This window comes from Schistosoma mansoni, chromosome 1, assembly GCF_000237925.1.
Source record: "Schistosoma mansoni strain Puerto Rico chromosome 1, complete genome".
Taxonomy (NCBI): domain Eukaryota; kingdom Metazoa; phylum Platyhelminthes; class Trematoda; order Strigeidida; family Schistosomatidae; genus Schistosoma; species Schistosoma mansoni.
The window spans coordinates 17,306,720-17,328,900 of NC_031495.1; the positions used below are offsets into that span (position 1 = coordinate 17,306,720).

At 36.1% G+C, this 22,181-nt stretch overlaps 2 protein-coding genes across 2 annotated transcripts in view; one reads left to right on the plus strand and one right to left on the minus strand.

Annotated features, from left to right (window-relative positions):
- The window catches only part of Smp_133050 (hypothetical protein), a gene marked incomplete at both ends in the record, with an annotated part of 46,577 nt that extends 38,615 nt beyond the window's left edge, over positions 1 to 7,962 (plus strand). Inside the window, 3 exons of the mRNA XM_018793473.1 lie at positions 312 to 439; positions 6,652 to 6,726; positions 7,770 to 7,962. Coding sequence (XP_018647983.1) covers positions 312 to 439; positions 6,652 to 6,726; positions 7,770 to 7,962 — 396 coding nt within the window. The remainder of the gene's footprint in view (positions 1 to 311; positions 440 to 6,651; positions 6,727 to 7,769) is intronic.
- A 5,658-nt stretch (positions 7,963 to 13,620) lies between these two features.
- Smp_019990 (putative clathrin adapter complex protein) lies at positions 13,621 to 16,679 on the minus strand. Its single transcript, XM_018793474.1, has 6 exons — positions 16,605 to 16,679; positions 14,389 to 14,465; positions 14,171 to 14,349; positions 14,022 to 14,130; positions 13,851 to 13,988; positions 13,621 to 13,813 (listed from the first exon to the last, which is right to left on the minus strand). Exons 2-6 carry the CDS (start codon positions 14,389 to 14,391, stop codon positions 13,769 to 13,771), a joined length of 474 nt encoding a protein of 157 aa, XP_018647984.1. The 5' UTR covers positions 14,392 to 14,465; positions 16,605 to 16,679; the 3' UTR covers positions 13,621 to 13,768.
- Between the last annotated feature and the right edge of the window lie 5,502 nt (positions 16,680 to 22,181).

Sequence of the window (22,181 nt, forward strand, 5' to 3'; positions counted from 1 at the left end):
ATTTGGCCATTAAGTCAAATATGTAGAAATATCGTCACATACCTCTTTCTGGATTTATTTCTCTGTTTATAATTTTGCAATCCATTGGACTAGAAATATGCTGTTTATTTGACTTTCGAAATATGCTGATAGGCTTGAGTTATTCCCTTAAATAATGTTGTTTTGTGGTTTACTTTATCGCTATTTAACTTCCGAAACATATCATAATACATAATACTCAATTGATCCATTTAATATATAATCCTACATTTTGTCTTTATCGAATTAACTAGCTTCTTTGTTGGTCACCTTTTTTTCATTCAATAAAATAGGGTGCAAATCCGAATTGTATTAATGCTGCTAAAGAAACGCCATTAATTTGCGCTGTACGTCATGGTTTCGTTGAAGCGATATCTGTACTAAAAGAAAATGGTGCAGAGATTAATGCTACCGGAACATCGTAAGCTGAATAATTTATATGTACTTCTTTTAAGTTTATTGCAATCTACCGATATGTCCTTATTCTGTAATCTTGACGATCTTTAATCGTAACTTAGGGAGACACACAAGAATCCTTTTTCGTATTTGCCGTCCATTAAAAAAGGAGATTTAACATATTTACAGTTCATAAGGGATTTTTAATAGTTCCCTATTTTTCAACTTACATGTACGATGTTATCACTTCTCCATTTTCAAATAACTTTATGAACTGAACGCTTTTGACATAAAGGAATACACACATTTGAGAAACCAACTTCAAGGAAGGGAAAAATGAGAATTAGCCAATTATCACTAAGTAACTTTTCATGGCATCAATCTGTTCTGTATTTAACATATCATTCCCATTATCTTAAATATATAAAAATTAATCTAAGGTGAGTTGACTGGTTGCTGACCTATTAATTGCCCATCATTACAACACCCCTGCAGTACGTCTAGATAACTCAATGTTAAAATAATATTATCCACGTGTAGTAAGAATATCTACAGAAAATAATGTAGTGTTTTCATAGGTCATCGCAGTTAATAACTGATATTAAGACCTAATTTTTTCCGATTAACACTAATTTCCCGAATAAAGATTGGCAATCAATAATCCGATTGAAAAATTCATCTGATGGATCGCTCGTGATAATATTATTGTCATAGACAATAAACCAAGCAGTTAAGTTTAGTTTTGCTTCTACAATAATGATCTTGACGGCTACCATTATTCTCATGGCTTCGTTACTCTATTGTTAAAACATGACTTTCATGTCATTATAGATATGCATATGCTGTTTCACAATACTACTACTGTTGAAAACACTATTCATTACAATATACGCCTTTAAATTAACTACAAATATTTTCATTTTGACATTATTTATTATGTTGTGTGTCTGTATTTTCGCGTTGTTTGTCTATCTAACATTCAAATTATTATTGGCTATATTTCTATATTATTATCATTAATCGATAAAGAGAGTCTGCTGCCATTCATATATAAATATTCCCTTAAAATTATCTAAATTGTTTTTCTATATATGAAATTTCATTATCCTAGTGATTATTTTTAAAAAAACAGAATAAACTGCATTTATAAATGGTATAGATTTAAATTATTAAGTGTATATTACTCATTAAACATTCTTTTTAAGGAACACATGACTAGAATTTATATCTATAAAAATAATTTGTTCTCACTTGGATCTCCCCTTGTTATTTTAATGTCAGGGATAGTGTAAACATTCAGTTATTCTTTTAATATTGCATTATCTTTTCTGTCTCTATTTCATTTTTTTTTCAAATTATTACTATTTATTTGACTTTTTATGTAACAATAAGTGTTCTACTAAATGATTTGTTTATAAGATTCTGTCTTCATTATGATATAAGTAAATCTTATTATTGACAGTAGAATATTTATCCGAAGGGGTTTTGTGGAGATTCAGTATTTTCATAGTTGAAAACGTGAGTAGAATATTTGACCGATTTGTCTAATCCATAAATTTCATTCTGTAAAGTAACTGAATGGAGTAAGGGCGATATTTCACTTGAAACAAATATCAGTAAAATTTATTAGTTTGTTTAGATTATCTCATGATAAATCTAAAACACTATTCTAGGACGCTCATTGTTAGTATGTACTTTTTATACATGCCATATAATGATTTCCAATGCAAATAACAACAAAGACAAATATTAAAGAAACGGTAACATTGTTTTGTGTTCGGAGAAACACACTAGACCTAGTTGGTACCAATACTGATACTTTACTATAAGAAAATGGTAACACGTAAAGTTATGTAATAAGAACACATCAATAGACAGTTAACAAATGTTTACTTTCTTTCTTTTGCCCTCATAGTTGTCTTGAGAGAAAAAATATTGTTTTCATAAAAATCGCACTTTATTCTAAAACGGAAATCATACCCTCTGTTTGTTCTTTTAAGTTTGATATTTGGTTTATTCAGTTTCTTTTTTATTACATACATCCCTCACCGTAGATCAGGAAATAATAATCACTGCGTTGCAGATGACTGCTAGTTGTTAGAAATATTTGCCGCTTAAAGCGTTCCAATTTAAGCGCAATATGTTTGATATTGTTGATCATTGCTTCTAGAACATGATCATTTGTACTTGTGTCTTTAACAGTCATCTGCTAGGGTAAATTCTATCATGAATTTCATTTAACACTCTTTATGACGCTAAGATAAGTACGGTTAGTACTAAATAATATCTGTAATCAAAACAAGTGTGAGTCAGTTCAGCTACTCTTGTATAGCTAGTTATATAAGGCACCCAATCAGTTCATCATCATATCACAGAATACTATCCGGCCTGATTGAGAAAAGGGAAGTTAAAGCCAATTAGGAATTATATTCTTGGCTGATATAGGCAATCAACTTGACTTAAATAGAACTTTCCAAGTCATCTGCCGAAATCTTAGTTTTAATCTTTGTTCTTACGTAACTACTATTAAGTTGAATTGTAATTAGAATAGCTTGCTAATTGTATCATTGGACGTCAAATAATCCATCAACCGTTGATCTACATATCTTCAATTTTCCCAAATAATTTTTGGGTTATTATACTTACCTTAGCTTCCTTCTTTCAATCACTTATTAAATCATTCGACCTTATTTTTATAATCACTTTCAAAACTGTAATATTATTATACTTACTTACGCCTGTTACCCATCGTGAAGGAGCTTAGGCCACCCACCAGCATTCTCCATCCAACCCTGTCCTGGGCAATCCTTTCCAGTTAACATTCATCCTTTTCATATCTGCTTCTATTTTCCGGCGTAATGTGTTCTTTGGCCTTCCTCCTTTCCGCTTCCCTTCAGCATTCCAACTTAGCGATTGCCTCGTCATGCAGTTTGGTGATTTCCTTAATGTATGTCCGATCCACTTCCAACGTCTTTTCCTAATTTCCTCTTCAGCTGAATTCTGGTTTGTTCTCTGTCACAGTAGGTCGTTGCTGATATTATCCGACCAACGGATATTGAGTATCTTGCGTAAACAACTGTTTATAAATACTTGTACCTTCTTGACGATGATTGTGGTAGTTCTCTATGTTTCAGCTCCGTACAGTAGGACTGTCTTGACGTTCGTATTGAAGATTCTCACTTTGAAGTTAGTTGACAGTTGTTTCGAGTTTCACATGTTCTTCAACTGTAAGAATACTGACCTTGCTTTACCAATCGTTGCCTTAACATCTGCATCAGATCCTCCTTGTTCATCAATAATGCTTCCCAGGTACGTGAGTGTTTCTACATCTTCAAGAGTTTCTCCATCAAGTGTGACTGGGTTGGTCGGTGTTATCCGTGTTGCATTTGAGGATCTTGTTTTCTTCCTTTTTTACGTTGAGACCTACTGTTTAAGAGTCAGTTGTTACACTGGTCGTCTTCACCTGGATTTGTTGGTGTGTATTGGTAGAAGGACTAGGTCATCTATGAAATCCAAATCGTCTAGTTGCATTTAAGCTGTCCATTGTGCGCCGCGCTTCCCATCAGATATGAAGGTTTTCATAATTCAGCCAATCACCAGAAGAAAGAGAAGTGGTGAAAGTAAGAAGCCTTGTCTGACACCGGTCCTCACTCAGAATGCGTCTATCAGCTGTCCTCTGTGCACCAATTTGGAGTGTAGACTGTAGTATGAATTCTGGATGATGTTGAGGATCTTCTCAGGTACACGAAGCGTCGAAGAAGTTTCCATAATGTGCTCCGGACCACACTATCAAACGCCTTCTCACAGTCAACGAAGTTGATGTACAGTGACGAGATCCATTCAATTGATTGTTCAACGATGATCCGTACTGTCGCGATTTGGTCTGTGCACGATCGATCCTTACGGACTCCAGACTGTTGACCTCGAAGTTGGGGGTCTACTGCGTCTTTCATCCGGTTCAGCAACACTCTGTCGAAAACTTTCCCTGGTACTGCCAACAAACTGATGCCTCTGTAATTCTCACATTTGCTCAGATCTCCTTTCTTTGGTATCTTGATGAGGTATCCTTCTTTACGGTCTGTCAGTGGCACTTGTTCCTCTTCCCAAAGCTTTCTGAATGAAACGTGGAGCATGTTTGCAGTTACTTCAATGTCTGACTTTAGTGCTTCGGCTGGTATATTGTCAGGTCCTGATGGTTTCCCATTCTTGATTTGCCTGGTGGCCATACTGATTTCTTTGGTCGTTGGTGGAGTGACATCTATAGGAAGGGCTGTAGGTGCTGCTTTGCTGTCCAGTGGATTCAATGGAGCTGATCTATTCAAGAGTTCGTCAAAGTGTTCTACCCATGTGTTCCTCTGTTCGTGAATCTCAGTGTTTGGCTTGTCCTCTTTGTCCTTGACTGGTCTCTCTGGTTCACTATATTTTCCTGCCAGTTTCTTCGTCGTGTCATACAGTTGTTTCATATTTCCTTCTCTTGCAGCTTTTTCCGCTGTTCTTACTATGTCTCCCATGTATTTCTATCTGTCGGCTCCAATGCTCTTCTTCACTTCCTTGTTTGCTTCTGTGTACTCTGTTTGCGCCTTGACTTTCTCTGCTCGTGTTCGACTGTTGTTAATTGCTGTCTTCTTGTTCTTCCTTTCTCCAATCTTGTTCAGGGTTCCCATGGAGATCCATTCCTTATGATGATGCTTGTTTCGGCCCAACACTTCCTGACACGTTGAAGTTAGTGCTTCTTTGATCCCTTTTTCCAGTTGTCCTCCACTGTAGCTTCCTGTTCTTCCAGTAGATTTTGTAAGGCTTGGAACCTGTTGTTGAGAGTTATCTTGAATCGATTGAGTTTTTCAGTATGTCGAAGAAAGGCTGTATTGAACTTTTGTAATGCTGTTTGTCCAGTTGTCCAATGCTTATTTAGCTTCAGTTTGATCTTTGCAACCACTAGATGGTGATCTGAATCTATGTCGACTGTGCTCCTGATTCTCACGTCTTCCATTGACCTTGTGGATTTTTTAGTGATGCAAATATGATCTATCTGGTTCTCTGTGGTGTGGTCCGGCGAGATTCATGTAGCTTTGTGTATGCGTTTGTGTAGAAATATTGTGCCGCCTATAACCAATTTGTTGAATGCACATAGATCTGCCAATCTCTCCCCATTTTCATTTCTCTCTCCTATTCCATGTCGTCCAATTATATCTTCATATCCTGTGTTGTCCACTTCGACTTTAGCATTTAGATCTTCCATCAGGATGGTGAGGTCCTTTCTTGAGCACTTAGCTATGATTGATTGTAGCCTCTCGTAGAACTGATCTTTATCGTCATCATCGCCATCATTGGTGGGTGCATAACATTGGATAACATTCATTGTGATCCCCTCCTTCTTTGTTTTGAAGGGTGCTTTGATGACTCTGGATCCATGAGATTCACATCCTACAAGTTCATTTTGTGCTTCTCTGGACAACATTAGAGAAACTCCCTGAGTGTGTGGAGCATTTTCCTCTTCGTGACCAGATTACAGCAGCATCTCTCCCGTACCTAGCCTTCGTTGTCCAGCTTGTGTTCAAAGAGTTTCGCTAATTTCTAGTACTGCCAATTTGTATCTCCTCATTTCCATTGCTGTTTGACTGGTCTTCCCGGTCTCTCACATTGTTCGGACGTTCCATGTACCTATACAAATTGTTGCTCTGGTTGTTAGAAGGTGCATCGGCCTCGTGACTTCCGAAAAATCTCCGCGTCATATTTCTTCCTTCAACTCCCAGGGCGGAGTTTAAATAGTTTGAATTACTTTTTCTGGTTAGCGTTTTTTTGGCGAGTTAGTTTTCTACGGGATGTGGTCGCTAACCCCATGCCCAACCCTCCTCCTTTACCTGGGCTTGGGACCGGCAGTAACTCTAGAAGTGCTACAGGCGTACTTAATATTATTATGCAATGCCATTACTTACTGAGTACTGTTTGATCATTATAAACATAGGTTTTGTGTAGAGATTGTTGAATTTTCAGTTTACATCATAGACTGATCTTAGTCATTTCTGTATATATATATATATATATTCACAGTGAAAAACTAATTGAAAGAAAGTATTTCTTTACTTTATATCTCTTTTTACTAAATGTCTGAATGGGGATTTTCGCATTAATAAAATCTGAATGACACTTACATTTAACTAAATAATTGGTAAATGCAGTAACACTGTACCCGCTATTATTATTATTCCATTAACTTATTTCTCTTTGAAATGTCAGACTAGGCAACACAGCATTACATGAAGCAGTTCTGCGTGGCACTGACGGATTAGACTTGGCAAAAGAGTTATTAAGGTAAGTTGACTACGCATGAAATTTTGATGTCATTATTTTTTGTTCAATTAGCTACCCAGTGCGAATATCCTACTTAACTTATTTCAGCTGATATGGATTAAGATGAAGAGACCTATGTTAATGAGATAAAGTTGAGTTAGCTTCTTCTCATTACGATGAGATTCAGACACTATTTTTAATTAATAAAGTGAGATTAGAGGATACACAGTATAAGGATCTTATCGCTCAATCGAGCAGATCATCAGTCTGGACCTTCTGAAGCTGCTGGTCAAGATCCATAGTTAATTCGTAATTTCTATATATTGGGATCGGTCTTTTAACCAAAAATATCTAAAACAATCAGGTTATTATTCATATTCCAATGTCCTTACAATGCTACTTACTAGCGTTTTATCGAAGACAGTGATTAAAGGGATTTGGATTATCATGTTGTATCTATGTACTAAGTCAATGTATAGCCGATCGACAACAAATAAAGCCTCTTCGATTACTCTTAACTTATGATTTAAAAATATCAATATGAATTTCTATCTGTTTCCACCAATCTCCATGATTTGAAGTAAGCGTCATGTTTTATTCAAAACGTTGGTCTTAACAATTTGGTTTGTCCAAAGGACGTTTTCAATTATTGTTATCCGAAAATCACTGAAGGAATGAAAAGTTTGGTAAATTCTTCCGTTTCAATGCTGAACTTCACATTAGTGGAAATTCTTCGACCCCTCATCAACCACAAATCTCAATTCGACTGTTCTGAATCTAATGGTTGATATTTCCTGTTATCGGGTGATTTCAGAGGATGACTCCTATAAGCTCCAGTGTCAAGCGCTAACTGAATTGGCCAACTCATTTTTGAATGACAAAAAACCTCTGCTGAACATTAGAACAATTTTTTTAAAAAGGTCTTATCCCAAATAGGTTTTCATTTCCGTTTTAGTTCTCATTAGATTTGGTTATTGCTTATGTAGTGTTTTCTTGATTTAGTTACTGAAGATCCTTCTCCAACTCTTACTTGTTATTGTCTTTCCTTCTTATTTTCTACATAGATGTGGTGCAAATATGAAAATAGGAAATAACCGTAAAGAAACACCACATTCACTAGCGTTACATTCGAACTGTGAACCGTTAATACGACTGTTCGCTTTACATTTAGGTCAAAAACAATTGGAAGAACTCACTGATTATGATACTACAGGGGAAGTTGATTTGAAATTGAACAATCGTTTCGATATAGTATGATCAATATCATAGACACGTAGACTATATGTCTCGTGTTTATGCTACCCAGTGTTTTATTATTTATTTCTCAAAAGTAACCCAACTCACATATCTCTATTACAATGTGATACAAATCATTGTGGCTAGTTTTTAACTTACATAAATTTTCTTATTCAGAAGTTTATTATACAGTCTTAGCAGAAAAGTCGCATGTATATTGTATGACTACACGTATTCGGGGGACTAATTTAATCTACACCTAGCCCACTATTCAATATAGCATCTCGTCGTTTTTAATGGCAATGATATTTTGTGAAAACATTAGTAGAAACATTCCGAATTTTTTATGGATAAAGCTTTTATATTGAAGAGTATTGGTCTTTTTCAGTTTACTAGTATTGAACAAACGAAAAGTGATAATGGAAAATCCCACTACTTCAGTGACTGCTTAAGATCTAGAACATTATGGCATACCTAGAAGACAGACTTATAGGGACAAACTCAAACTGCCAATGGCTTAGATGAATATCGATCGTGAATCACTTTAACAAAATGACCGGTTTGAATAAAATAAAGCTTCTTACGATTATCAAACCTGAAGTTATAAACTCTAATTCAAATAGCATACTTCTCCTTAAGGTTTGCGCTGATGTTCTGAATGATGTTTATGACTTGCAACCAAACCATTTATTTGAGAGTATGGGAAAGCTACTGTAAGATGTTTAACTTTCCTTGCTATTGATGACTTACTGTTCTCACATTCATCACAATGAGTGATCGTAGGAAAGAAAATAAGAAAACCCCACTAACGTCTTTCCCTAAGCGACAAAATACTAGGGGTTGCATAACAATGAGTTTTTATTTGTCAGGATAATTCTTATACGATCACTAAAACGAGTGCTTTTGTTGATTATGTGCTGCAACACACGTTTTGTGACAGATAGATCCAAATAAATGATGGATTATTTCGTCTTCCCAAAATAGACTTATTTAAGTTTTGTACGTAATGATCATGTAATAGCCGCGATGTCAGTCAGTTATCTTTTTGTTCGAATTAATCGATTATTATATAAAAGCATACTTTGTGACTGAAATGTAGCTTACATAAATTGTCATGGTTGAAGGGTCTTGGCCAAATAAGCATGTTATGGAAATTAGTATGTAATTGTAGCAAAGCGACGGTCATCTGACCATCGAAGCTACAATTACTGTTGTGATTTGAATGCCTACTTCAAAGTATTTGACAGTGAACTATTATCAATAAGAAAAAGCTTGTCTAACTTCGTTAAGCCTTAAAATCATAAATACACTAGACCATACATGGAATCCTTCACTAATTCTTGGGATTACTTACTATTGCCAAAATAGTTCCAGTTTTGATGTCAGCCGATAACTCCCAAGACAGTGCAAATCAATTACCTATCATAAAATTCTCTGGAATATTCGTGTAGCCCTTCCGCTTTCAACTCAAGGTATGAATAAAATATGCTGTTAAATATTAAGACTGGAGCAATAATAAGCGTTTGTTCAATGTGCTTTTCAAAGTACTTTAATAAAGTCTACTAACTATCTAAATACGAAAATTCGAAATACTTCAGCGAGTCGAAGGCTTTGCTGCAATCTATTTTAGGGTAAATGAAAAAAGTAATACCACCTCAGACGAACTTTTAACAATCGTGAAATTTTCAAAATTAACACCGGAGCAATGATTTATTTATAATAATGATGTGTTTTACGCGACCGATAAATTCATAAAAACGAATGGATGAAGTACTCAGTTATTTGTGTTCAATAATATTCATTGCTGCCTCACATTTTTAATCCAATTCATTGCTGCCTCACATTTTTAATCCAAGTATCTGATGAGACTACAGTAGTTTAGTTTTGATGATGACAATGTAGAGACAGCTGCCTCGTCTCTCTCATATATATATATATATATATATATATATATATATATATATATATCATCGATATCCACGAGGACAATGGAAGACGAGAGAATCAGGAGCACAGTCGACATAGATTCAGATCACCATCTAGTGGTTGCAAAGATCAAACTGAAGCTAAATAAGCGTTGGACAACTGGACAAACAGCATTACAAAAGTTCAATACAGCCTTTCTTCGACATACTGAAAAACTCAATCGATTCAAGATAACTCTCAACAACAGGTTCCAAGCCTTACAAAATCTACTGGAAGAACAGGAAGCTACAGTGGAGGACAACTGGAAAAAGGGATCAAAGAAGCACTAACTTCAACGTGTCAGGAAGTGTTGGGCCGAAACAAGCATCATCATAAGGAATGGATCTCTATGGGAACCCTGAACAAGATTGGAGAAAGGAAGAACAAGAAACTAGCAATTAACAACAGCCGAACACGAGCAGAGAAAGTCAAGGCGCAAGCAGAGTACACAGAAGCAAACAAGGAAGTGAAGAAGAGCATTGGAGCCGACAGACAGAAATACATGGGAGACATAGTAAGAACAGCGGAAAAAGCTGCAAGAGAAGGAAATATGAAACAACTGTATGACACGACGAAGAAACTGGCAGGAAAATATAGTGAACCAGAGAGACCAGTCAAGGACAAAGAGGACAAGCCAAACACTGAGATTCACGAACAGAGGAACACATGGGTAGAACACTTTGACGAACTCTTGAATAGATCAGCTCCATTGAATCCACTGGACAGCAAAGCAGCACCTACAGCCCTTCCTATAGATGTCACTCCACCAACGACCAAAGAAATCAGTATGGCCACCAGGCAAATCGAGAATGGGAAACCATCAGGACCTGACAATATACCAGCCGAAGCACTAAAGTCAGACATTGAAGTAACTGCAAACATGCTCCACGTTTCATTCAGAAAGCTTTGGGAAGAGGAACAAGTGCCACTGACAGACCGTAAAGAAGGATACCTCATCAAGATACCAAAGAAAGGAGATCTGAGCAAATGTGAGAATTACAGTGGCATCAGTTTGTTGGCAGTACCAGGGAAAGTTTTCGACAGAGTGTTGCTGAACCGGATGAAAGACGCAGTAGACCCCCAACTTCGAGGTCAACAGTCTGGAGTCCGTAAGGATCGATCGTGCACAGACCAAATCGCGACAGTACGGATCATCGTTGAACAATCAATTGAATGGATCTCGTCACTGTACATCAACTTCGTTGACTGTGAGAAGGCGTTTGATAGTGTGGTCCGGAGCACATTATGGAAACTTCTTCGACGCTTCGTGTACCTGAGAAGATCCTCAACATCATCCAGAATTCATACTACAGTCTACACTCCAAATTGGTGCACAGAGGACAGCTGATAGACGCATTCTGAGTGAGGACCGGTGTCAGACAAGGCTTCTTACTTTCACCACTTCTCTTTCTTCTGGTGATTGGCTGAATTATGAAAACCTTCATATCTGATGGGAAGCGCGGCACACAATGGACAGCTTAAATGCAACTAGACGATTTGGATTTCATAGATGACCTAGTCCTTCTACCAATACACACCAACAAATCCAGGTGAAGACGACCAGTGTAACAACTGACTCTTAAACAGTAGGTCTCAACGTAAAAAAGGAAGAAAACAAGATCCTCAAATGCAACACGGATAACACCGACCAACCCAATCACACTTGATGGAGAAACTCTTGAAGATGTAGAAACACTCACGTACCTGGGAAGCATTATTGATGTACAAGGAGGATCTGATGCAGATGTTAAGGCAACGATTGGTAAAGCAAGGTCAGCATTCTTACAGTTGAAGAACATGTGAAACTCGAAACAACTGTCAACTAACTTCAAAGTGAGAATCTTCAATGCGAACGTCAAGACAGTTCTACTGTAGGGAGCCGAAACATAGAGAACTACTACAACCATCGTCAAGAAGGTACAAGTATTTATAAACAATTGTCTATGCAAGATACTCAATATCCGTTGGCCGGATAATATCAGCAACGACCTACTGTGACAGAGAACAAACCAGAATTCAGCTGAAGAGGAAACTAGGAAAAGACACTGGAGGTGGATCGGACGTATATTGAGGAATTCACCAAACTGCATGACGAGGCAAGCAGTAACTTGGAATCCTGAAAGGAAATGGAAGAGAGGAAGACCAGGGAACACACTGTGTCGGGAATCGGAAGCAAACACCAAAAGAGCGAAAAGCAACTGATAAGGATATTAGAGGACAGCGTTGAGTGGAGAAGGCTGGTCAGCGACCTATGCTCCTCCATGAGGAGTAGCAGGCGTCTGTAAAACTGAATGTATGCATATTTATTGCACCACCACGTCTTCTATCATACTGTCTTCAAATACAACATTTACATGTTTAGTTGTTTGTAGATCACGTGAAATTGATCAGTCAATTATTTTAATAAAAAATGATTGATACAATGAAAAATTAATAAGTAAAATAAATGCTCTTAGCCTACTGTTTATAGTTACTCCGTATGCATACATCTGATAACAGAGTTGGATGGAGAAGGCTGGTGAGCGGCCTTTGCTCCTCCGTGAGGGTTAACAGGCGTAAGTAAGTCATTGCTTAACCCTATTTACGGCAAACTCTTAGTTTCCGAACCTTATATCCTCACGTTATAGATTTATGATATGAGTATGAAACTGATAAAGCGATGAGAAGTAGACTATCACTAAATGATGTAGTAAAGTGCGTAAACAACAACATAAACAGCAACATAAAACCAGGACCCATCGAAAGGTTAAAATAAAAAAATTATCGCTATCCACCAGACGGTAGTATAATTGGTTTCGTATCTCATATAGTCTGGTTTCTTAAAGATACACATAAAATAGTTATATCAGAATAGTATGCTACGACCAAACATCAATACAATATAGCAAAGATGTAAATAAATTTGACAGACTAAAATATTGTAAATATATATCTTATGTGACAGAATATTTTACATGATTGATAGTAACTTGAGACGAAAGGGCCAAAAACAAGCGGTTACGCAATAGACAGATGCTGATAATAGGAATAAAATGAATAAAGATTATTTGGGTAAAATAAGGCTAAAAATCTAGAAGACATTCAACATACAGGCGTAATGACGCAACTAATGGGAGAAAATTGGACAGCCTTTTATGGCGTAATGAAAAACATTTTTGTCACCAAGGCAAAGAAAAATTAGAAACCATCACTATTTGGAAACATAAGTCAGGTTCCTGGCGCCTGAAAGAGATGGCTTTAGCGAACTTCAAATGACGAGTTTGGTTGCTTATTAATCGCCTTGAAAAATTTAAGGTACCGACCTGATGTCTCATGTCCAAAAGATATTTAGTGTTTGGGTTACTTAAAGTAGTTCTTTCTCTTGTCCGAAGGGGTTTAGGAGCGTGTCTACGCAATCTAATATATGCCCTCCTTCCTGTCCCGTCAATGTAGCTTGTTTTGGAGGTGCACGTAAATTTACATTCACGGTGACCAAATGAACTTTAAGTAAGAATAAAATGAACGAAGTTCATTACGTAACTAATTGTTTCTAACCCGAGAACGAAACGAAATAAGATGAACTCATGTTATCTTTTTCAAAATTTTTGTTCTTGCTCTTTACGAAATGATAAAAGGAACTATATACATAGTTATTTCGACACAACACTGAATCTATTTGGTTACTTATCGTCTCTTTGTACATCTTTAGTATGGAGTTAATCGTAGATAAGTAAGGATAATTTTCATATTTCAAAGAAAAAAGACAATGTTAATATCAAGGCAGTAGAAAAGTAAAATTTATTTTCAAGAACATCTGACAATGTCATGGTGGGAGGTAAACGTAAGACCTAAATAATCTGGCGACCCAAATAAAGTACTGTTGTCAATTGAGACTTTGGTCTTCGAAAAGTTTTTGTGGGACTTCATCCTGAAGGAAAATCAAATAGAACTAATAAAAAACATACCTCTTGAATTATATCTTGTGCATCAATCACAGAAAGAATTTCTTTCGCTCCTGTCTCTTGTACTTCACCAGCTAGTAAATATTCATCCAAAACAAAATAAGCTTTTTCAAAGTGAAAGATTATGTCCAATTCACAGACCTTAATAATACAATCTTATGAAATAGGAATTACATTTCCAAAATATTTATCCAGAATCTCCACATAACGATGAATAATCTCCAATGTAATTAATTCATTATCTGTCTGATCAATAGCGCACACAAAATAGAGACTAGCATATCTGTTAAAGTAAGCGTAGTTGCAAAAAATTACAAACATACCTTCTGTACACAATCTTAAGATCTTGCCATTCTAGAAACGAGCACATTTTTGGTTTCCTCGCAAAGACCAGCGAAATAATTTCGCGTAAATACTTTTTCTTTTCTTTCTCCGTATAAGAGCTATACCATTTTTGAAGTCGCACTTTACCTTGACGACTGAACAATAACATAAAATTTATCTACACAATGTGTAATGCGAAATCAGAATGTACACTAACCATGGTGTGAATATACAGTGCAGGATGTAAGATGAAAGTAATTCGGGAATAAATGCAGCATAAAATGCTTACAGTATCTGGAAAATAAGTAGAAGCAAATAGTAATTTAGTGTCCACAAGACTGATATTACTCAGGAAATAAAATAACTATTTTACTGTAGACAAGTTGAAGTAAAAATTAGTATACAACCAGGCTATTTTAAGAAACAGGACATCATGGTAAAATTAACATTGCATGATCATATATGTAGAATACTAGGTTTTTATACCTATATATCTAGGATAGTACAATGCTAATCGTCTAAGATGCACTTCTTTTAAGTTAAAAACTGCCTGAGATATGAATAATAATAGTATCTGAACTACCACTCACTGATCAAACATTGAATTTCCATCAGGTCAAAGCCTTAAATTAAATAGTGAAACGGTGACTCACTAATGCTCACATATTACACGAAACATAAAAGCCGCTAGTATAGGAATGTCAACCGTGCATTATATTTTAATAAAATCAATGAGTTCTAAGCAAAGTGTTCTACTACGAGATTTTTGTACACCAACTTCATCTTGCATGACTTTGCCTAAATGTATTCACAGGAATACTGTGTAAGTTTTATTATTGATTACCTGTGATTACAAACACCAACAAAACGGTTCAATTTACTACAAAAGAGCGCCGACTGCAATTTCATCCGACTTAAAGGCCCATTTCATTCCAGAATTGCAGGGCCTTAATTCAAATATACAAACTTCCGCCCATTATAACGCATGTGATAAATACCAAATATCTATATGGTAACGACACATAAATCTAAAGACTTGGATCTCTATACTTTGTTTCTTTGGATTATTACCAACCTGAACGGAATGGGAGTGCAGAAAGATAGAGATAAGAGCAACTTAAATATTACCAAATAAGTACTTCTGCAGCAGGACATGCGTTGAAAACTCAAAATTGAACTACGACGGCTCCGATCAACCCATCTAATCAGTTCACACTGGTTCAAATTTTCGGTGTGAAACTTATTTCAACTAGATGTGCACTTCAAAAGAGACGTTTATTTTCATTAGTTATTATTTGAATTATTTCTCACTTGGGTACCGAAACCTATCGTAGTTTTAGTTGGGCTTCTTTCGTTAAAGTAAAGGATATTTTTTCCTTCTTTGAATGATTTTCTACCACACTTTATATGTGGTTACATTACCTGGCGTAATAGTACCCAAATTCTGTTAAGTGTATTACTAAAACCCAGCGGACTGACTGACTCATAAATATTCAGCATGGTTGGTAATGTTTCACACTTATTTATAGATTATATTGCACTCAGTTTGCAGAACTTTAAGGTTATAAAACACAAAGTCGTCAAATGACAGCGTGAAATGATCATTATTTTTATTGTGACTGATGTTAAGACCTTAATGATCGTGACTTATGGCAAATATGTATAAAGTAACAACCTGTAGCTTAAAATGTGAAAAAAGTGCTATAATCCACAATAGTAAAATGAGTGAAATTCTGTCTGAGAAAAACTCAGATCAACCTCTGCAGAGAACGCTTGACCTTACAAATTCTTGGTGCACTGAATGATCAGTCTTTTCAGAAAATTAACACGAAATCGTTTCCACATTTACTCTCATACCGCAAGTAAGGTAATAGACTAGGTATATACATATTGCCTAGATTGTTACTCAACCTATACAAGAAAACTGAGAAATAAATATATGATTAAACTGCAGAACAATATAAATACTTTAGACGAGTTGTTTTGGATTTAGCAAACATCGGTCAGGGCAAACTACAACAACATGAAATATGATTGTTACCAAAGTCATGAATCTTCTTAAAAGACTGGTGGCATATTTTCCAGGCTAAGAGAGACCTGTTTATATAAAACTTAGTAATTGGTGTGACTTGCTGCGCATCAGTTTAGAAATATTTTAAGATAGTGTTAAATCCGAAATTTCGATGGCATATACAAAATCATAACTACAAGTTACACTCCGAACCAGAGTAGCGTGTACAATACAGCAGTATTGTGGAAATAAATGTACTTTTCACCATATAAGTCAAGCTTTTTTATAACACTATAGTGTTCGATACATATACCGAGCAATAAATTTTGCTTTAAAAAAAGAAGTAACTTAAGTGTTTTGGTTACAACTTCGATGAAGTACGGTAATATTACATATTTTCAGTAACAACTGGATAAACTAACCGGATTATGGCTCTAAGATGATCATTTCGACTACCGCGCCTAAGGTTGGATTTAGATACAGTACAAAATGTAGGTAGTTACGCCCTTGAAGGTCAAACAACTGACCTGCTATTGGAGCGTAAGGCAAACGAGTAGACAACCTCAGTATTAAGTTGCAGAAAGTAGCCTAATTTTTTTGAACAGTGCTTAAACTCTAAAAATATCGGAAACCATTCAAATTTAGTGTTTAATTAATCCATCTACAATGTTAGCTGAACCATAAATAACTTCGAACCCCTCATTCGTATACTTAATCAGGTAACAGAAAGGATAAATGAATGATCTAATATATAATACTTTTCCACCCGTATATTTAAAAAGTTATTCTTGCTTGACGGCTAGTGGTAACTGACGATAGTAAACATTATTATAATGATTCAACCTGTTAGTGCATGTATTAGAATCCATCTACCGTCACAAGTATCTTACAGAACATCAGGGATTCGGAATCCCGGAATAATCCAAGCAATTTTCAGTATTTACTCAAAAACTCATTTGATGAAGCTTTATATCGTTTACCCTTGAATAAATCCCTAAAGTAAATAATTTCATAAGTCTTCACTAACATTACTGGATATGTTCGAGTTAAACTATCTGGTATGAGATTCTAATTCAAAACTATCTCAGTCTAAAGCTTCTGAAATCACTGACTAACATCTAGTTCTTCCCCTTTAGATTCAAGCGCCTTAGGCGCACTTAACGGGTCTTCCACTCATTTTTCTTTTTTATTCTTCTCTGTTCAGGCGCTCCTACTCCTACGTTACAGAGCATGGTCCCCTAGTACCTAGAATACTTTATAACTAAACACGAACCGCTCAGGTCAAGCTCTGACTAAAGCCACTTGCCCTGGCATCATCATATCACATTTTTGTGAGCCATACTATGCATACCTTATAATAAACAATCAGCTTAGTTCCCGTACACCTCAATGCACCAACCATTGTTAACATATGCGTTCGTGTTCCTTCATTTCTGACTTTTGGTTCAGCCAGCTTTAAGATTTTCGCATAAAAAGAAGTCTTGAAAAATGGAGTTACCGAACAGGGTTCAACCGAGCCTTCTGCGGTAAGGTTGCATTATATTTAGGACAACGAATCTCTCTCTTCTAAAGAATCCAAATATAAACAAAGAAATGTGTATTTAAATGTGAGAGCCTTTCTAGGCTCGTCGGCCGGTATTCATTATGTAACACTTGGAAGTCAGTAACGGTGAACGCAGTGAAGATACGACTAGTATTCTGATTTTACAACCTGCTACCAGTAGCACCTTCTATATACGAAGCTTTCCCCAACCAAATGAAATCAGAAGTCAGATGCGAAGAGATCGGAAAGATATATTTGATACGTTATCAATATATCGCGAAGCGTTTATTCTAAGCTAAGCTAGTGAACGTAGGAGCTGTGTCCTACGCTGGTTCGAAACGTGATCTGGTACGGATGCATGACCGAAAGCCTTCAGTTAAACAAGTCCACTTAAAACAACGCGGTCAGCATCCAATGTTGAACACTTAATGAGCTATTGATTTTGGGGATTTATTTACAGCTACAGCAGGAAGACTGAGTTCATAGCTGGGCCAATATTTCGAGGCTATTTTTCTTTAATTGGTTGTTGATTGGAAGTATAAGAATATAATTTCCGCTGAAGACTTGATTTCAAGTGTTCTAAGTTATCCACATCTTTACAATTTGAAAGTTAAATTTCTGACGCATACTAGGCAAAGCAAAATTCAATGAAAGTCAGGACGTCATCTGAGCTTCAGAAAACAGAAAGGTTTTCTAGATTGTTAAGTTTTGCATGTTTATTGAGCAGTGAAAGTCGAATAGGTAACCTAACACTAATCGCATGTGGAAACTGCTGACTTCTGATGGGTACGTACATACGGATGTCAGTACAGTGCTCAAGGCAAGATGTTTTGATAGCAAACCATCTGGAAAAAAATCCCTGCCAGCCACTACGATGTCAAATCAGGAAGTTGATTCTATTTGTCCGTTCGTGTCCTTATGATTCGTTCATGTCTTATGTTTAGGCATTTTCACTCCTGGTTCGATTAAGAACTGATTCTGTCCACCGAGACTGCTCACAAACGTTCGTTAAGCATCCCATCGTTTCTAAAAAGCAGAAAATCACGCTTTTATTTAAACAGTTAATATTGCTCGATTTGAACTACAAGTACGTTGCGGAACATAGAGAATACTGGGAAGACCAAAAATACGTTCACACGATACAATTGACTATTCTGGCCGTTTAAGATTTACATATACACTTTTTACAATGGTTTACATTTCGATGCATGTCTCACAGTACTTTACAGACCTAGTCAGCAGGTCAGAGTAGAGGGTCATGTCTTACAAATACGTACTTACTGCAACATGGGGCAAGACATTAGTATACCACGGCCTTTGACGTAGTCGATAAACGATATTGTGAATGGTTCACAATAAAGTTTGTACAACCGTTCCAGTCAGTTCTGACTAGTTGATTACAGTTGTCAATCATGTATCTTGAGAAAGTTTAACTTCTTGGTCCTTTTGAAGTTGTCAGAATTTACCAGCAAGAAGCCTCTTCATGATAAACAATTTTCAACTATAGTGTTTGCTCCAGAAAAATGCCAAATGTCTGAAGCTCACTGAGAAATGTAGGATTTTTTACACGTTTCACCAGTACGATTTGTTAATGGTTTCATCAAAGAACTAAGCTTTTATGAAAATTTAGCACCCTGAAGAGGACTTAAAGTCAAATTGTGATTGTCAATTTAAAGCACTTCAGGATATCCGTCATCTCGTTTCGCAACTAAAGAATGCTTTAATGGTCAAAGATACTTAAGAAAACGTTCAATCAGCGGGTCCACTTTTTGTAATTCTGTGTGTTCCTAGTAATGTCGTGTTGCCAAAGTCTTTTGATTACTAGGTTCAGATATCCAAGTTGCTTTCCTTCGTCTCAAATTCCAGTCGGACTATAGTCAGTATGTGTCTAAAAAAGCAATATCATGAAATACATAACTGATGAACACTTGCAAGATTTACTGAGTGTCTACCAGTCTAAGCGGTATGCATATAGATTCGGAAGGATAAAATGGGGTAAATGATTGTTCTGGCGTTACATTCTTCATACACTGGAGCTTGTTCACACGTTAATTAGACTGATTTAAAAATGCGGCACTAAGTTTCAAGGTATATATCAAGTTGGTGCTATGCGTCGAGGTTGAGTAACATCAAGATTTTCAACATTGGCCGCAGGATATCAATCCCTATTCCTCTAAAGAGTGTATGCAGTAAAAAAACTCACTGGCTAATTGAGTGACAGACTGTCCATGAGTCCAACGCGAGATCGAATTCTCTCTACTTAATTTCATTTTTCAGGAACTAATAGGCGGGCCCTTAACAATAAAGATTGTCTTATATAATTATGATGTGATGTGTAACAATGTTGCAGATACATGGTGATCATGAGGTTGATTTGCTAAGTTCAATGAACATGTTGAAAAAGCCGGTCACGGATATGTTTGCTCATAATGTTTATAGACTATATTTAGATGATATGCCATCCCAAAATCTTTGTTTTACAAAATGAAAGACAACATCTTTGAGATGACCGTGATCGAGGCGAACGTTCGCCCTGACACCGGATATTTGCAACAAATGTTTTTCGTCTCTGACTACAGTTTCTTCTAACACATGTCAGTACCTCGAAGTGGTCTACTAGAATTTCACTGGGTGAAATATCTAAACAAAGCTGAAGATAGTTCAATTTATTATATCACGAGATGTTACTTAACTTGATTATGAAGATATTTTCGCTAATGATTCGCTTTTAGGAGCATTGTCGATTTAATAGATGTTAACGTGGAACCTCACACCATGTACGAAACAATATTCAACATGTAAGGTGTATTCATGGTTGTGTAAATCCAACCGTCTCTTTAGACTGTAATGGAATTCGACAACCTTTAGAATGCATGTCAAAATTATTTTCAATCATTATAACTTAAAGTACTGATCTTAAAAAAATAGCAGAAACCAATCGTCCAATCCAGAACACACAATATTAGTCACAGATGAATTTATCGACTCGTAAAGGCAATAAATAACTGTGAACATACGCAGCGTCTTGAAAGATGAACCTGCAAACAATGACGCGGACCTGACACTCGAATCGATCTTACTTGAACAAACATTTTATTACTCATAAAATTCTCTAAAATATGCATGTGATGTTTAGTCCGGACTATTTTAAATTACGAGACTTACATCCAGAAAACGAGTTCTGGTGACCTCCAGAGTCCTCACTGTGCAAAGCACATAACTCATCTCCTCAGGACACAACTAATGTATCTCCATAAACTTCTACCATGAAATATAAGGAGAATCATATATCATTGGGAAATTGCTCCTGGAATAAATTTTCAAAGATATAGAACTGAAGCACACATTTCTAACCAAGATGTCAACTGAATTTCTAGATTGTAGAGCACAGGCCTGAACCAACCACCATCAAAATGTTTGGAGATATTCCTCACTGCAATTTCAAAAATAAGTTTCTAGACCTATGGTATGCTCGAATGTTTGAGATCAAGATTTTTAAACGTTCAAAGTGTTTAAATTCACTTAGTATTGTTTGTTTGAATCTTCCCATCGATGTGTTAGGACTGCAACTATATCGACAATGTACTTACTTCTGAAACATGTAAGATAGTTCAAACAGTTATACAACGTACTTCTGCATCCGACGAAAAAAGATCACAACAATCACTCAATGATTGGGCGCCAGTGAACTGGTCAGTATCCAACTGTTAAGGCAGATGAAGTAGTCGTTATTGTACAGTTCTTTCTATTTAAAGTTGATTTCATTCGTTACAACGTATGTCATCTACATGAAACCAGTAAATAACCATGACCATTACTATTAAGATCGTTTGATTTAGGTACCCATTAAACACTAACACAATGACGATTCAATAAATTGGTCGTAATGAACAACAGTTATTTACTGAATGGGTGATTTAACTAACCTTTCTTCAATTCCTCTGTTTCTTAATAAAATGTCCTACTTAGTAGCGGTCACTTCCTAGTTCTTGACTGTGTATATTTGTTGTATAAATAAACTACTTTATAGGAGTTTAGCGTATTTTTCACTTTCATAATTCCCGTTTTTTCTATTTTTTTGTTCACATTCATTATTATAGTGACGACATCAGGTTTATCAATGGATGGCTTTATGGCAGAATCCGGTGATGATATAACTATTACTAGTCCACATAATGGTTATTTTTTAAAATCTAGGACCGTAGCTGGTCTGCCTAGTTCTGTAACAGGTCTTCGACCAGTTGGCTTACCACCACATCATCCTTATCATCATCATCATTACAAAAGTAGTAGTTCAGCGATGAGGCGTGGACGTACTAGTACTCCAGCACCAGCTACAGGTGGTAGTGGTATGGGTTATTTAACTGATCCTGATCTACTAGATATTGATGCTTATCCGTCTGTACAAAGTTGGTTAAGGCCTATTGCATCATCATCGAAATATGAAAAGTCTTTC